The 18,434-nt window shown below is 36.4% G+C and overlaps 1 protein-coding gene across 1 annotated transcript; it reads right to left on the reverse strand.

Annotated features, from left to right (window-relative positions):
* Positions 1-555: 555 nt before the first annotated feature.
* On the reverse strand, positions 556-11,156 carry chrne (cholinergic receptor, nicotinic, epsilon). The gene is given in 12 exon segments (NM_001327883.1): positions 556-1,662; positions 1,747-1,880; positions 2,979-3,183; positions 3,820-3,934; positions 4,017-4,131; positions 5,669-5,869; positions 6,274-6,374; positions 6,519-6,674; positions 6,748-6,857; positions 7,733-7,777; positions 8,010-8,143; positions 10,986-11,156. Coding segments are annotated over 12 exon segments (1,554 nt in total). The 5' UTR covers positions 11,056-11,156; the 3' UTR covers positions 556-1,494.
* Between the last annotated feature and the right edge of the window lie 7,278 nt (positions 11,157-18,434).

Here is an 18,434-nt window from a genome sequence, read left to right on the forward strand (position 1 = left end):
CGGTAATATCGAAAAAAATTAATATTGCGGTATGACGGTATTTACAATACCGTTACATCCCTAATATATATATATATATATATATATATATATATATATATATATATATATATATATATATATATATATATATATATATATATATATACATATACATATATATATATATATATATATATATATATATATATATATATATATATATATATATATCAATGCCTCCAGGATTTTGCAAGTCCAAAGAATCTTGAGATAAAGAAAAGTTTAAAAAAGTGTCCATAATAAAGTTTTTTTTTTTTTTTTTTTGCACAAGCATATGCAAGAATGTACATTTCTGTAAAAACCCCAGTAGTGTAAATAGTAATTGGTACAAAAAAGTTTACACATGCATCTAAAAAAATGTCCAGATCCTTTCAACAGATACTGTACTTCTTATACTTTGTATACCCCTAAAGTACGCATGCTAAATATATTAGCACAATTTGAAACGGACAACTATTTTACATCTGTACCATTTTTTAAAGGTTTTCCAAGCTCAAAAATGAACGAGACAAATTTTTACTTTAAATACTTGATTTATTTCATCCTTTGTTTCTGGTACATATAGAAAAGGCAGAACAGCACATTGCCTAATGCACGTTTTAAACATGTTCTTACAATTTCTGGTTTTAAGTTTTGCAGTGCATATCTTAAGACAGTGTGAATTAAGAAAATCTATTTATTTACTGCAAATAGGCCACAAAAGTATTAGTTAATAATAAATTGGATGAACACTGCATGTGTAAAATTGAAGTACAATAAATAAATACATAGAACAAACAAAAATCAGTATGCATCTCTTTAATACTAATGCTAAATACTACTGTATTTTATAAATCAAAAGTGGCTGACATAACACACTGGTTTAATAGCACACTGCAAAAAGAGATGGTAAAACTTGCTGGGGGATTATAAAATGCAGCCACAGCAAACTGAAAGGTCACTATTTTGTATGAAATAAGGTGAATTCCTTAGTATATTTTCTCATGTTTGAAAATAGTGTATGTGTGTGAATGAGTGTGTACGGATGTTTCCCAGAGATGGATGCAGCTGGAAGGGCATCCGCTGCGTAAATAAATTAGTACCATTTGAAACGGACAACTATTTCACATCTGTACCACTGGATAAGTTGGCGGTTAATTTTGCTGTGGCGACCCCAGATTATTAAAGAGACTAAGCCGAAAAGAAAATGAACGAATGAATGTTTGAAAATAATGTTTTTGTAATGTTTGAAAAAAAATGTACATTTCTGTAAAAACCCCAGTAGTATAAATAATAATTAGTACAAAAAAGTTTAGACATGCAACACCCATAGACCCTAATATTAAATATAAGACAAAATCATATATCAAGTCAGATGATATTGTTCACATCATGTGCAGCTTGCTGTACTCTAACCCAAGCTATAAAACTTACTGACTGACTTACTTAAAAATCTGTCCAGTTTTCAGAGCACTACTCAGGCACATACTTTTTGTTCTCCCAAGCAAATGGGTACTCAGGTGCTTGGTTGTAGTGACCCATGAGGAAGATAGCAATGGTGCCAATAGAGAAAAGAGAGATGGCCGCCCAAAAACAAACCTTGTCAATCATCTTACCAATCAGCACCCAGCTCTCCATCTCCTGTGATAAAAAGGAGCAACAAGATGGAGCAAGTATACTCTATTGTTCATGAATGTTGACATTAACACAGAGACACACACTTACAGATCCAGTGTCATTCTGCTGCTTGGTGGATTCAGCAATGAAGTTACAGGCATCCACACACTCTTTTATTTCTGGGGCCGTCTTTGCCAGACTCTTGTAGAGGTTTGCGGTACTGCTCACATCAATTTCATCCACTAGAGGGAGACATATGCAAACACATTACAATCTGTATCGAAAGGGTGCTTTTAAAGGGACAGGCGAGAAAAGATTGATATTTACATGTCAACACACATGTATACGAGAGGGGTCTGGATGCAGACCTGGTGCAGTGCAATCTGGGCTGTATCCAATGCTTTTTATTGGGCTCACCTAACCCCACCCCTAACCGTACCCATCACAGTGACATCACTTGCTCCATTTGAGTGCATTGTGTCTGACACTGCTTCACTGAGTGATGCAATCTCAGCTTGCATCATAAAGGCTGCATCCAGATACTATTGATAAATACTGTAGAGAACAACACAAAGTCATAGTGAAAAATGTAACCACTCATGTGAATTTGTTTTATAATCCCTTTATGAGCTTATCTTTAAAGTTCTGGATACCTGGATATGTTTTATTAAAGTGCATGTCTTCTTACTACACAAAAAAAAAACATATGGGTCCAATAAAATGTTTACCTTTTTAATTAAGTTTTGAATAAAAATTTATATTAACTTATATATTTGACAATATTTTTCTTTTTAAGCATAAAGCTGTAACTTTCATTGAATTATTTCAGAAACATGTTTCAAAAGGGATACTACACCAAAAAAATGTAACTTCTGTCATCATGTATGCACCACTTTAAGTTTTTTTTTGTTTGTTTGTTGAACGCAAGATATTTTGAAGAATGTTGAAAACCTGCAACCATTAACTTAGTATTTTGTTCTCCTTACTCTGTGTTCAACAGTTACCAGTTTCCAACATTCTTCAAAATGTCTTTTTTCATGTTCAAAAAAACAAAACAAAAACTCAAACTAGTTCGGAACAAATAAAAGATTAGTAAATGTTGACAATTTTAGTTTTAGGCTGAATTATGCCTCTAGCTTTTATTTTAGAATGTTTGTGGTGTTTGTACTGGACAAAAAATAAATAAAAATAAATAGTGTTTTTACACTGAAAATGCTTCCCCTCTCAAATTCTATACAGTTATTCCAAAAACTGACCTAATGCACGCAAATTTTGTTCTCAGTAGGCCCTACTTCTACGCAACAATATTTGAACACACAAGTTAAGGCTGAATTTCTCACCAATTGTGCGCATGAGTCCATGTCTCTCTCTTTGTTTATCAAACATCATCTCACTGCGTGGCTGTTTCAGAACATATTCCTCAGCCCTCTGCATGAGCCCAAATGAACTCCGTCGCCTCTCCCTCATTTCATACACCCCACCCTGGTCCCCCTCATCCACAAAGGGGGCCATGCCAAGATAACGAGGGACCACTTCTAGGAAAATCTAATGGATATAAGAGAGGTACAGATCCATGATAATTATAGCTAGCAAATATTCAACTTTGTGAAAATGTACCCCTGTTTACATTTCTGGAGATTGCGAATTATGTAGCCTGAGCTATGCATGGCTGCATTTTGTCTTTCAAATGAATGCTATGGGGCAGTATGACACTGCCGAAGGCTTCTGTTTCTTTTCGCGCTACCAGCTGACCGCTTACCTCTGTGTGGACGCCTTTCCGGTGTTACCAGTTAGCTCAATGGCTTGCCACTTAAAGAGTCACAAAGAGGAGTTGACCGTGATGACGGCGTTTGAGTCAGGCGAGGAACGGTTCCACAAAGTAGGTCAAACAAAAGGCAAAAAATAAAATAAACAAGTCAATAACAGGGTGAGAACGGGGTATGATCTGAAAACGTGGTAAAAATCAGGCCCCATGAGGGCTTTTTCTTTTCTGGATTACTTTTGAAAACATCTGAGATCTGAAAAAAAGAAAAAGTGGCCTCTAGTGGATTAGCAAAAACAAAAACTGCAAAAAAATGTACATCCTGGCACATATTTTGCACTCTCCAGAAATGTAAATAGAGAAGCATATCAATAATGAGCCTGGGTTACAACTATGAATGTTTTAAGGACAGAACATACATGCTTGATGCTCTGGGACATGTTGTGTGTGCTGGGACTGCGGAGGGAGTAGTTGAGCACAATAATGCAGTTGGTCACAATGAGTGTGGTCATAGACATCACGAAAATTAAATACCTGAAACACAGAAACAAAGGAGTGAATCAGATGATTCAAGGATAAAAAATCGAAACTGTCGAGAGAGAAAACTGGTACTGACTTGCCAATAAGAGGCACAGACAGTGACGTTTCTGGTATTTTCTGAGAAATCAGGATGAGAAACACAGTCTGAGCCAAAAGAACAGAAATGGACACAGTCAACTTCTGCCCGCCAGCTAAGAAGAAGAGACAGTAAGAAAGTGTGAGACAACAGTATCATAGAAAGAGATGTTGAAGAGCAAAAGCAGAAATCACAGATAGAGGAAGTGCTACCTTAAGAAAAAGAGACTAGAAATTTTATCTACTTAATTGTGACATGTGGAGTAAAGTTTCTCAGTCCAAGCTTCTACTTACTTGAACTGGGAAAACTCAATAGATGTTTGGGACTGCTGTTTAGTCACATCACACTTTAAAAAGCATCTTTTACTAAATCATGTTGTACACTTTGGTCTCTTGCTGCATGCATCTTGCTGTCTACACAAGTTCAGGAAAAATGTCCCAAAAGAAACAACTGAAAATTCTTTTGTCCCTGTACTGTGGATGCATTAAGATGTTTATTTACATTCTGGCTCTTTGAAACATTGTGGCAATCAACACAGAAGTATAAGGTTACAAACGTGATCGAGAACATTGATTAGAAGATGTGTCAAAACAAAAGATTTGAATAAAAATTCCATGTCCTTTAAAGAAGCATGTACAAACTATGGACCCTTTCCTACACCCGGTGCAATAAGGTCCAAGACGTGTTTTGTGCGATTTTTTGCTATTTTCAGACTAACAAAACCCTAAGTTTTACGCTTTGCACCACGTTGTTTAAATAGAAAATCTGTTCGCACTTCTTTGTGGACTCATAGGCGTGCTGGTGTGATGTGTTGCGTGTTGTTGGCACGTTGCTATTTTGAAGAACTGAAATAGACTGCATCGTTGACCAGGTAAAAGCTGGCCTAAAGTCCAGCGCAGAATGCATTAGTTTTGTGTCTATGAATGTTCAAACTCTTAATACACACAGGATGTACAGCAATACACACATATCTTTACATATTAAAAAAATTAAAGGATTAAAACGTTAGAAAAATTATTCTTTTGCATAACTCATTAAGAGAATAAGCACAACCCTGTTAGACCATGTTAGACCTGTTAGACCACAAACCATGTTTTCCCATCCTTAAAATAGCAAAAGTGGATTCAGACACCCTATCTATTTGTGTCCTGCTCTTTAGACTTTGCACCTAGATCATTATAATAGAACGCAATGAATCTTTAACAAGGTTTTCCAAACAGAAAATATACAAAGAAACGGCTGTTCAAAATCCTCCACTATTTTGGCTGAATTGGTCACATGACTAAAAGTGTGTTAATGTTTTGCTAAGTCCACACTGTAACTTAATAACAACACTTTAGAGGTTTTTATAAAAATACATTTTGTTGACTAAAAAGGCAGTTACAGTGTGGGTGGAAGCCCAAAACGGAGAGGAAAAAAATTGTGTGAAGATTTTAGTGAGGACATGGATGGTCTGACCCTCTGAGATTAAAACTCAAATAGAATTGCGGCACACCGTGAACATATCTAAATATCATTCGTCGTTCACTTTTGTCATTTGATAGAGATTTTCCATCCAGAAACTTTGACATGTGATGTCAGAATTAACAACTGTTTATTTTGAGGCATACGAAGCATAATCTCAGAATGTCTGCACATGCACACACACACACCTTTTGCAGGTAGAAAATAGGCAAGAACGACCAGAGAGGAGATGAGAGAGCAGGGCAGGATGATGTTGATGACGTAGAAAAGCGGTTTCCTCTGGATTATGATGTTGTAATATACCTCCTGGTACTCCAGGTCATCTGGAGAGTAGCGTTGGTTTGTCAGCTTTCGGGCGGGCCGGTGCTTGATTGCCCACTCACCGTTTTCTGTGAGACCATGTTATTAAAAAAGATACGGAGTTTCATTTTAAATGGTTTAGTATTACGATGTTTAATAAAGCTAAAAGCCCACATTTGACTTAACTTTTATTGTCTATTTGTTGAGATGTATATAGATTTTCAGTAGTAGTCAAGTAAATTAAATAACGTTTTAGACATATAGTAATATTATTTTAATGATGTAAATAATTACATTTTTGAAGTAACTTTGTCAAAACTGATTGTATCATTACTCCTTGATTACTGTATTAACCCATACTAATATATTGATACAGCCCTGGTTTTACCCATCACCTTTTGTCAATTAAATATTTTCTGGCCGATTAAAGTAATAATTCCTTCTTTCTTCTATGTCTGTGTGTAATAAATAGTAAAATGTGTATGCATGGCACCTGTGAAAGCCTCAGGATCAATGTCCACCCACTCAATAGGCTTTCCGTTCTCATCTTCTGCCAGTACAATATCAATCTCATTTGCACTGTATGTCTGAGACCTGCAGATAAAGAATAAAACAAAATGTTACATAAATGTGATATACAATATAAAATGTATATGTTTATGAAAATAATTAAAAATACAACGAAATAATTTGATCCAAAATCTTGTCATCTATTTCCATGGATCAATCTGTGCCAACCTGAAGACCAGTGTGCAGTTCTGCCAGTCAAAAGGGAAGTAGGTGATTTCAATAGCACAGGTGCTGCGATAGATAGCAGGGGGAAGCCAGTACATGGAGCCATCAGATGAAATCAGCACATTAGCGTAGTATGCCACATCAAACTTGCCATCAATGCTGAAAAGAGGTTATTTTGTAAGTAAAACAGAGAGAAAATAACAGCAAATTTAATGTTTTACTGCCAACTCACTTGTTTTCCAATACTATGTCTGGTAGCCACACTGTGTAGTATGGCACACGAATTTGCTCAATGTCATGATACTCAGATGTGTTCCACGCAAGACGATAATCATGCCACTGCTAAAGAGCGGGAATGTGAAAGAAGAAAAGCAGGTATTAGCAGGACAAATAAGAGAATAGGTGCAGACAAAATAAGTACTGGCTAAAATCTTTTAGATTAGACTGAATGAGTAGAGAAATAGTTGAGAAAACTGTTCAGAAGATTAAAATTGAAAAAGAATAAGCAAAAGGAAAAAAAAGCCTGCTCTTCATATGTTGGTAAAATATCTGACATTACAATAGTTATTTAGACATGCAAACAAATTATTTAGAAAACTGTAAAAAAGAAATTTGAGAACTATTTTTCCCTTCTTTCTTCTATTGCATTGCTTTTGTGACATTTTATGAAAGTACTAAATGCTTCTAAAAACATTTATATAAACATTCAGTCGTTTATATAGTTGCATTTTTGGACATTATGTCCTGTTGGTTCATTTCAGATTTGTTTGGTGTGCTACGTTCATTTTTCAGTCAAAATTCCCCAGAATTCAGTTTGGAAGTGGATTGAGAATGGAATTGAGAATGAAAGTGGACAACTTGTCTGATGCACAACGGGGCTCAAATGGCAGTTCTCAAATACATTTAAACAAACAGCATAAGCAGAGCAATCCCAGACAACATTTTTTAAACCAAACCTGCCAGGTGTGAACACACCCTTACAATTGACTGAACACTCGCATTCAGATCAGCCTCTATTCGCTTAAACAAGTTGCAAAGAAAACAGAGAGATCAATTGCTAGGACGAAGCTTAGATTTTTTTTTAATTTATTTATTTATTATTATGCATGTTTTGGCTTTTTTTCATCAAAATAACAAAACCTATAAAATAAAAAATATATGTTGCTACATTTATTACAATGCAACTTAAGAAAAGGGAGGTTGTGTAAGATACTCACAATCTCAATCCAAACATTTGTAGTTAAAGTCTCTTCTTTTTCATTCTGTTCAAGGAGGGAAAGTTGTCAGAATGCAAATAGTCTATGAAATAAATCACTAAATCAATAAAAATATATAAATATTAGCAAAATAATTTGCTCACATATATTTTATATTAAAGTATCAATGATACACAATTTTCTGGAACATTTTTATTTGTTATATTTTAGCAAAGATATATGTTTATATGTTTAAAACTGACAATAACTTGTCACTGTTAATATGAAGGTTACTTACCAAGGAGATGAGGTTGGTGAGAGTTAACTTGACCTGAACCTTAACTTTTTCATCTGCATGTCTTGCTGGTCGAATATTTTTACTGTAGTTCTTAAACTTATCAGCAATTAACTGTGACTCTTCATTCCCAGTGACTGTAATGTACAAGAATCAAGGAAAAGAAATGAGCTGCAAAACTCACATAGAAATATTATTAATAAACAAATTCAAATAATATTTAAAATTGTGGATAGATTAGAGATTTTATAACTATAAGTCCACCGGGCTCACATGTGAAAAAAGTAAATTATTGTAACAATTTACACTCAAAAAAATATATTTTTTGTTTGTTTGTTCAAACTACTTACTTAAAATGAGCTGAAACAAACTAATTCTTGAGATTTCATTGGGACAACTTAATTTTTTATGTTCAATCCAAATAAATGTGTTAAAAGTGTTAAGTTAACTTAATCAATTTATGTTGGGTCAACATGAATGAATTATGTGGAACCCTGAATTTTTTTTTACAGTGTGTGATGCTAAATGTTTTGGGACATCTGTCTTTACATGCACATAAACTTTAATGACTCTCCGATCTTAAACTGCAGGGTTTATTATGGAGTTGGCCCAACATTTGCAGCTACAGGATAACAGCTTAAACTTTTTTGAGAAGGCTTTCCACAAGGTTTAGGAGTGTATTTGTCAATTTTTACCAATCTTCTAGAAGAGGATTTGTGAGGTCTTGGATGAGAAGGAGCACATGACAGTTGGAAGTAACGCACACAGGACCCACACATTTATATACTATTTAAAATGAAATTAATTAGATGGCACTCTGTGGTGCGGCAAAAATATGAACAGTCGTAGATGGGCACGGTGCTGAGTGGCATATCAGGTGTGCGGTCCCCTTAATTCATCCCAAAGGTGTTTAATCAAGTTGAGGTCAGGACTCTGTGTTGGCCAGTGATGTTCTTCTACAGCAAACTCGCTGATCCATGTATTTATGGATCTTGCTTTGTGCACTGGTGAACAGTCATGTTGGAACAAAAAAGGGCCATCACCAAACTGTTCCTACAAAGTTGAAAGCACAAAATTGTCCAAAATGTCTTGGTATACTGAAGCATTAAGAGCTCCTTTTCATTGAACTAAGAGACCCCTTTTTATTTGGCATAATGAAGTCAGGCAGGTACTGTTATCCGGGCAACTGCCAAACCATTTAGACCAAACCATTAACTGCCAAACTGTCATCCATTAGATTGCCAGACAGAGAAGCATATTAGGTATCTCCAAAAAACACATCTCACTGCTCTAGAGTCCAGTGGTGGCATGCTATGCTTTACATCACAGTATTCCATGCTTTGCATTGCGCTTGATGATGTAAGTCTTGAAAGCAGTTGCTCGGCCATGGAAACCCATTCCGTGAAGCTCTCTATGCTGTGTTATTAAGCTGATCTGAAGGCCACACAAAGCTTGGAGGTCTATTGATTCTGCAGAAAGTTGGTGATGACTGAACACTGTGTTCTTCAGCCTGTGGAGTAGCGCAAAATGTGGTGAAATCACGCTCAGTGGGGGTAGGCGGGGGGAACGCCACTGGCTTCAGCATGTACTTACACTGCTCTATGATTTTACGTGGCATACCACTTTTTTACGGAGTTGCTGATGTTCCCAATTGTGTCCACTTTTCATCAAAATTTGCACTTACATAGTTGACCATACAATATTTAGTAGTGAAGATATTGGTGGATGGAAATATTGCACAGGTGGCAACCTATCACAATACCACACTTAAATTCACTGAGCTCCTGAGAGGGTCCCAACGTTTGTAGAAGCAGTCTGCATGCCTCAGTGCTTGAATTCACCTGTGGCCATGGAAGTGATTACAGCACTATGATTCAGTGATTTGGAGAGGTGTCACAAATCTTTTAGTAGTGTATTTTTATATTTCAAGATATAATTACCATTGATTGCAAACCACCAGTCTTTAGCTAGAGTAAGTTTTTTTTTTTTAGGTTTAACAGTTAGGAATGGTTCAGGACAAAAAAAAACATCCATTTGTAAAATATGCAAAATAGTACATGACTAAAAATATGCAAAAAATAGATATAGTAATAATAGGTGATGCGGTGGCACAGTAGGTCACAGCAAGAAGGTCGCTGGTTCAAGCCTCGGCTGGGTCAGTTTGCATTTCTGTGTGGAGTTTGCATGTTCTCCCCGCGTTCGCATGGGTTTCTTCAGCAAGTCCAAAAACATGTGGTACAGGCGAATTGGTTAGGCTAAATTGTCCGTAGTGTATGTGTGTGAATGAATGTGAATAGATGTTTCCCAGTGATGGGTTGCGGCTGGAAGGGCTTCCACTGCGTAAAAATGTGCTGGATAAGTTGGCGGTTCATTCCGCTGTGGCAACCCCAGATTAATAAAAGGACTAAGCCAAAAAAAATGAATGAATGAATGAATAGATATAGTAACGTATGGATATGCTACTTATAATTAGTTTGATATATTTAAGTGAAACTGTTCATTGATTTAAATAGATCAAATTAAGTATATATAAATACAGAAATAACATCCAAAAATAAGTCTTGTGCATTTTAAAGAATTCTGTCCTGAACATTTTAATTTTCTTTTATACCTTTGGGTCAACTGGTGTTGAAATAAATTAATTTAAATAAACAAAATGGACTACATGGACTACACACAATTAACAATCCACCAAAACAATAATATTCTGACCAATTTGCACTTGTTAATACCTTTGGAACAATTCATAAATATAGGCGTCAGCCATTTTAAAACAACTCAAAACTGTGAACCCCATTTTTAACCAGATATTGGGGTTTATTGTAAAAAAAACACAACGTTAATATTTCTGATTTACAAACATATGTTAATATGCCCGCATGATACTGTATGAAAGACTTCTATACTTCAATATACGCTTTAACAAGTGTGATAGAGACGGAGAGTCAAGTCATTTACTCACACAAGTGCACAACATACCTTGTAATACAGTGGCCAGAAGCGCAATAGCAACTACACACGTCCTGCCGAATCTCTCGGCCACGGCCATGGTAGCCAAAAACACGGCAAAAGTTGTGAAGAAAGAGCCAGAGCCGCTATTGTGGAGCAGTCAGCAGTGAGGCTCCGTCTTCCTCAGCTCAGCTCCAGTACAGCTGTCACTACACCAGGCTCGAGTTACAGCTCCACTCGCGCGCACTCTTAAAGTCACATTCACTTATCGACAATATCATTATGCCTCTAATACGCGACAATGATGCAGATTATGTCGGTTGCTTGTCGAGTAACTCTGCAAGTGATCTCAGATGCTAGGAATAGAGCTAAAACATGCTGACAGGAGAGTCAGTTTGAGGTGCCAGTTGTAAAAGTTCCACTCGCTGGAAGCGTGAACTGGCGCTGCTGCTGCCACTGACAGTTGCGCATTTCAACGAGTATCATTATGGCTTAATAACAATACATATAGCGGTTATTGATAGTGTTGTTCAGCCTCGGGGAATTGTGTTTCAGTCTGAAGACACGATAAGCAACGTTAACAGGTGTACGGCGGTGGGGGGAGTGGGACGCTGAGGGCCATAGCGTTAAAGTCTCCCATGCACTTGGATATAAATAACCAGTGCCTGTCTGGACAGTGTGATCTGCTCTGCATGTGCCTGGAGCAAGGTAAATGCAGTGTCAGGGAACGAATGGTGTGTATGTGTGTGCGTGTGTTTGTGTGGTGGTTCACGAGGACAATATAATAACATGGGTACGACCTAAGCATTACAATGCTGAGGTGGTATGTGACGACATGCCTTCTGTCCATAATTTTAAACTCAATTTAATTCAAGTGAACTTTATTTATAAACTTATTTCGAGATGATAGTGTGCTTATGAATGACCACAGCTGGTCCCGCAATAGCTAATGCATGATTCACCAATCAGACGATTACTAACTCACTATAAATAATCAGAGTGCTTTACCTTAGTCACCTACATATTGAAGAATCGCCCCTTCCACCCCTACTGGTTGTTGCTAGATCGAATATGGTTGCGGCTGGAAGTTAATGAGAATTATTTATATATTTTTTTATTAAATTTTCCATTTATTGTATTTTATTAACATCAACCCCAGGGGGTGCTCAACCCTGTTCCTGGAGATCTACCTTCCTGCAGATTTCAGTTGCAACCCATATCAAACACACCTGCCTGTATTTATGAAGTGCTGTTTAAGTCCTAATTAATTGGTTCAGGTGTGTATGATTAGGGTTGGAGCTAAACTTGACTGGAAGGTAGATCTCCAGTAGCAGGATTGAGCAGCCCTGGGCTGATTCTCAATATGCGTTCTTCAGCGGTCTTGCGTCCTCGTGTTCTCGTGCAACGTCATCATCAGCTGCCTAAGTTCAGTTCCAATACTCAAGAACGCAAGTACGGAGGACACATGAAACTTCCCGGATGTGATCTTGACATCGAGGACGCAACAATGCAGACTTGAGCACCGAACTCACTCTGGAAGTCCAAGAAGTCATTGCGACTGGAGGTGGGAAGCGCAGCATTTTATTTAGATGTTTTAAAGAAGTTCAGAGATATCATTTATTTACCTCAGGAGTTTCCGTAAAGGAAATGGTGAAAGTTAACATTACCATGAACATCTTAATAAAGGAATAAACACATTAAGGGTGTTTGTTTGCTGAAATTCGTATTAAAATGTGTTTTATTTATATTGTGCAGAGTATATTTATAATGTTTTTATTGCAAATTATATATTTGTAAGAGGAGAAAAACAATAAATCGTTGTATGGATGCTTTAATGTTTAAATAATTTCCATTTAAAATGCGTGAAGGTCACGTGACCATCAGGAAGAACGCAGAATCCCATTTCTCACAGGACGCGTTCTCTGCCCTCGCGGTCTCCTGAGTTCGTTCTTCTGAGGACACCTGGCAAGACCGCTCTCCACAAGAACACAAGTCCGTTCTCTGCGTTCTTGGAATTGAGAAACAGCCCTGGTCTACCCTCGCCCCAACCCTAAACCCAACCGTCACGGTAATGTAAAAACTGTAGTTGTACCGAGTATTATTTATGCTGTCTAATAAATTACACAAAACAAATTGTATTTTTTTAACGCCTACCCCCACCCCAATTCTTAACCCAACTGTCACAGTACTGTAAAAATATTAATTATTGTTATACAGTGTTATAAAAAAAATGCTGCTATATTGATGTGTATGCCTCACTTCCTGCCTGCTGCGTATCTGATCTAGACTTTACCCCTACTCCTCCCCTTTTCCTTGACAGGGTGGCACTGTGGCCCAGTGGTTAGCACTGTTGCCTCACAGCAAGAATGTCACTGGTTCAAGACCTTACCTGGCCCATGTACATTTCTATACGGAGTTCGCATGTTCTCCCCATGCTTGTGTGGGTTTTCTTTGGGGTCTCTGGTTTCCTCCCACAGTCCATTGACATGTGACATAGGTAAATTGACCAAATCAAATCTGCACCATAAATCCTAATCAGCAGTATATCTTCATAACAATCCCTAATCTGCCATTTGCCAAAACAAGCAGGGGAGTTCTCCAGACCTACCTGAGCTCAAACTCCCCTCTTGGCCTGCAAATGGGAGGGAGCCCCGGACTCAAGGATCAGATGGGCTCAGGGCTCTTTCCCGGTGCAGCATGCCAAAAACGCTTTACAATCAATCATCAGCTAAGTGTAAACTATAGAAAAATTATTAATAAATGGGTCTTTTCCCATTTAAGATTTGCCATAGGTTTCCTTTAAAGGTTGGGGTTAGGGGTACGGGGAGACAATATAATAAGCCTTTTTTGGAAGAACAAAATGCATCATGTGTCTTCATAAACCATCAAAACAAGAATGTATTCATCGTGTGTGTAGGTGGGGACCTAAACCTCAAGGCATCCAGACTCATGGGAACTTCTGTCACCATGGGAACCTAAATTGAGGTCCCCGTGGGTAAACATGCTCATAAAACACAAAGAATGAGGTATTTTGAAAATGTAAAAATGCAGATTGTTTTCTGTGAGGGTTGGGTTTAGGTGTAGGGGGATAGGATAGTCTGTCCATTATAAAAATCATTATGTCTATGAGAGTCCCATAGACCTATAGAGAGCCCAATAAGAACAAGTGTTGTGTGTACAGTACGTTGCATTTGACTTTACATTCCTCTAAAGTTCGTCCAAATAATACCCAATGTACAGTATTTTCACAGCTTTTTTTATGAATTATCAAAACAACAAATTAAATCTTAACACAGCCCTGGAGGTGCCTTTTACCATATCTCAGTACACTTTGGGTCCAAATTGCCTCACCGGGGTAAACACTGAAGCCACCTTTACTGATGGTGAAACAATAGTCTGTCCAGAAGAAAAGAGTTTAGGGAACACACTGATAATGTCTTTAAGTGAAAATGTCTTCAAATGTAAAAATTCAATAATCAGTTTATAAAAATTAACCATTAAGTCAAACAACAATAGTTAGCAAAACTATGTTACACAAACTATTTTAACCATGGTATTTGTAGTAAAACTGCACTCTTTTAAATGCACACACATTTTAAAGTGTGTGGTTAGATGGTTACATTTGTATATTACGCCATCATTGTTGGGGAAAGTTTCTTTTGAAAGTAATGTATTATGATATTGAGTTACTGCCCAAAAAAGTAGTTGCGTTACATAGGTTATTTTTATGGTAAGTAATATGTTACGATACTTTTCAGTTACTTTTGCGTTACTTTCAACCTATTTCAAAACTTGCACAGGGTTTTTCCTTCTTTTTTTAAATAAAGGAGCTCTTCTATTAACAATGCTGTGTAGCCTACTGTCACCTCCTGCTCCTTACTTCAGTGTTCCCGGTCAAAATTGACCAGTCTGTTTTAACTCTTAAATTAGCACAAAAACAAATTTTTATCAACATTCTTTAGTTGTAAACAATGTCTCAAAGTAGTGTTCAACATGAATGTATAAAATTAGACAAAAAATTACTGAAAATACAAATAGCCACTGAAAATTTATTACAAAATGATGTAATGTAATATAGGTAATCACGTTGCAGGATCGACACATACCGAAGGCATGGGAAAGAGATCTGTGCCTGCAAAAGACTGAACAGTCAGTCTGAAATGTGTGAGTGAGAGTGAGTGAGTTGGGGTAGTATGTAGGGGCATGTTTTCTGTCTGATGGATGAATATAGTTTGGATACCCATTCATTTACTATGGGGGTCACTTTTGACCGTGAACACCACAGGTGTAACGACTCGTTTATTAAAACAGTCAAAATTTAATGAAAGAGTTGATCATCGCTTTTATATGTTCAAATGCATAGTGTGAAGGATATCATAAGGCCTTGAGGCAATCATATGTAAAACACAATATTTATGTGTTTTAAGTTATCAAATCAGTCAGGATTAACCCAAAAAACATAAAAAAATAAAAATGTAGGATAATCTTGTCTTCTGATGTACTTATGATTCTTATGCTACAGTATATGCCATAAATACAGATTAATCAAAGTGTAAAGCAATGTGTTTGCTAGTTTTGTACTTATTGTCTTATTAGTAAAGTAAAATCACTGTCCATCGAGGCAATACCCTTTTCCCTTTCCTTGATCCATTCACATCACAAAAATATAAGGCTCTGCCATCTTGGTTTCTGTCTGTTTCAACATTCTCTCATTGCATGTGGGATTTAACATAACTATGATCATTTTAATTTAGCGATTTAGCGATTTTTGATAAGCGAATTAAGCAAACTAAAAAATAACTCGCATTGCAATTTAAAAAAAAAAGTAACTCAAATAATATTACCTAATTTTTAAATGTAATGCGTTACTTTACTTGTTACTTAGAAAAGTGATATTATTTCATAACTTTACGTTGCTTGTAATGCGTACCCACAAATGCGTACCCGCGTTTCATTTTGTTCTCAGCAGGTCAAAAGTTCAGAACAGTGAGTTATGAGATACACTCAAGTGGTGAGATCATATACAGAGCTGTCCAGCGTGTGAGGTTTTAAATGATTTATGAGGTCCAGCTCACAATAAAATAACTGACTCTATTCTGCACATCTAAAAGAACATAAAAAGCACAATTATTTATAGGATGTTTCAATAATCCACACATATAGTGCAGAAAAAAAATGATGACACAATCATGCTAAATGTTTGTTTTGTATTTTTGTTTTGTTTACATTCTGTATAAGCCAAATGGCACGGATTCATTTCTTAGCCAGTTGCTTGCCACCAGGATTAAGTGGTACATGGTACATGGGCTTAAGTGTCACTGGATTGCAAAGCTTGTTGGTGGGTTTACCGGAGCATGCATTCCTGTCTCCTTTGTGTACTATATATATATATGATCTGAAATTCAACCGTGTTGCTTGTGGGTAACCGGAAACTCCACATCCGCAGAAACGTCACTCACTGTGCTTGCCAAGAGAGAGGCGACTGAAGTGTCATGGCCAGTGACTTCTTGTCTTCATTAAAATTACCAAAATGTGCCCTTGGGACCACAGGTCTCAAAAGAGATTAAGTGCTCACCACTGGGAATGCAGCAAAGATTGAACCTAATTTGTTATACAGCATACTAGTGCATATAATCACAACCCAGGCTCATTCTGAAAACATTCCCCAATATGCATTTCTGGAGAACACCATATACATCCCAGGAGCTATGTTTGTTTTGCAGTTTTTGTTTTCGCAAATCCACCAGAGGCCGCTGTGTATGCTATTTGAGATAGTTGAGATAGTCAAATTTCTCCAGCAAGGGCCATTCGCACCTGCTGTTTCCACGTAAATCCACCAGAGGCTGCTGTCAACTGACTGAATGACTGATTGATTGGCCCACCCTCCTTCTTCCCCGAACCCAACCAATAGTGTTTTCAAAAGCACAGATTGACTATACATAGCCATATGTACTTCTGGCTACATCAGTTGCAATCTGAGGGCTGTACCGCACTCCTCATTTATTCTTTTTAAAGGGATAGATCACCCAAAAATGAAAAGCCGTTCACTGTCACAAAACCTGTTTAACATTTTTCCTACTTGGGAAAAAAAAAAGATATTTTGGAAACATCATTTGTTTTTTTCAAGTATGGATGTCAATAGTTATCAGTTTCTAACATTTTTCAAAATATTTTCTTTTGTGTTTAACTGACAAAGAAATGCAAAAAGGTCTTGATAGTGAGACAACAGTGGGTAATTTGTCATTTTTGGGTGAACTATCCCTTTACTGAAGTTAAATGTGTTTTAATTTCCAGAAGGTGGAGCTCTAATCCTTATAAATGAAATTTGTTTAGGAGTACTTGGCATCATGTTTGATACAGTATATAAAAAAAATTATGCAGGTGCTTTTGTGCCTCCAGTGCCTTTATTTAATTTTTTAATGTTCACACAGAACATTCAATTAGAGCTTTTGTTCATAGTTGCATTTAATTTTGTGACACCAGGAATTTGTAGAATTGTGTGTTTTTAATTCATTTTTTTGAAAAGGGATTGGCTAGATTACAGGATGTCACAAATAGTTCATTGGTGGAAATCTGTATGCCTAATGTTCTATACAACTGACAAGTTTATATATATATATATATATATATATATATATATATATATATATATATATATATATATATATATATATATATATATATATATAAAGATTTTATCTTGCAAGTTTCAACTCAGATTCAAAATAATTTTTCTCTTGATTTTTATTGACTTCTTGTGTACAATATGTACATTAAATAGTGATTATAAAAAGGTTAATAACACAAATAATAATTAGTATGAGTATATGTGCAAGTTAATGCGATTGCTGTCATCTTTTATGAGTGGCATTGTTTGCTATGTTTTTGTACATGTCTATGTCACAGATGTCTATAAATCAGCAGTTGGGTCTAAATATAGTGACACAGAGACAAACTGCTAATGCCTAGAGACACACTTACTCTGCCAAACTGGGGCACTGAAATTCATCAGCTTTCAAATCAGATGGGTGAGGTTTTTTAGGGCATGACGGTTTTTTTTAAGGTGCTCACTGACATTTCAGGTCACAGTGGCTGTCCAGTGTTGACTTGATTAACAGTGACCTTGTCATGCAGTCAATCTTCATTTAAAAACACTCTTTTGTTAGAATTAATAAAATACCAAAACAATATGTGAATATGAGTAAATAAAAGTTAAAGCAGACCAGTGTACATTATCTAGTGCCCTACCCAAACATTTAAACTCAGTATTTGAATGGGGTGAATTTTGAGGTAAACATTTGAATGGGACATTTGAATCTTTTAAAGACAATCGTTTTTACCTCAGTCTTTTTGAGAGATAAACAAATTAGTCAAATAAAACTTGACCTTCTCTTGTGTATTCCGGGATTTCTCTATTTATTTGTGACACGTGTTGTACGAGAGGCTGACTGTGTAAAGGTTACTACAGGTTGCTCAGGG

The sequence above is a fragment of the Danio rerio genome, chromosome 5, assembly GCF_052040795.2.
Source record: "Danio rerio strain M-AB ecotype USA chromosome 5, GRCz13ab, whole genome shotgun sequence".
In the NCBI taxonomy this organism is placed as follows: Eukaryota; Metazoa; Chordata; class Actinopteri; order Cypriniformes; family Danionidae; genus Danio; species Danio rerio.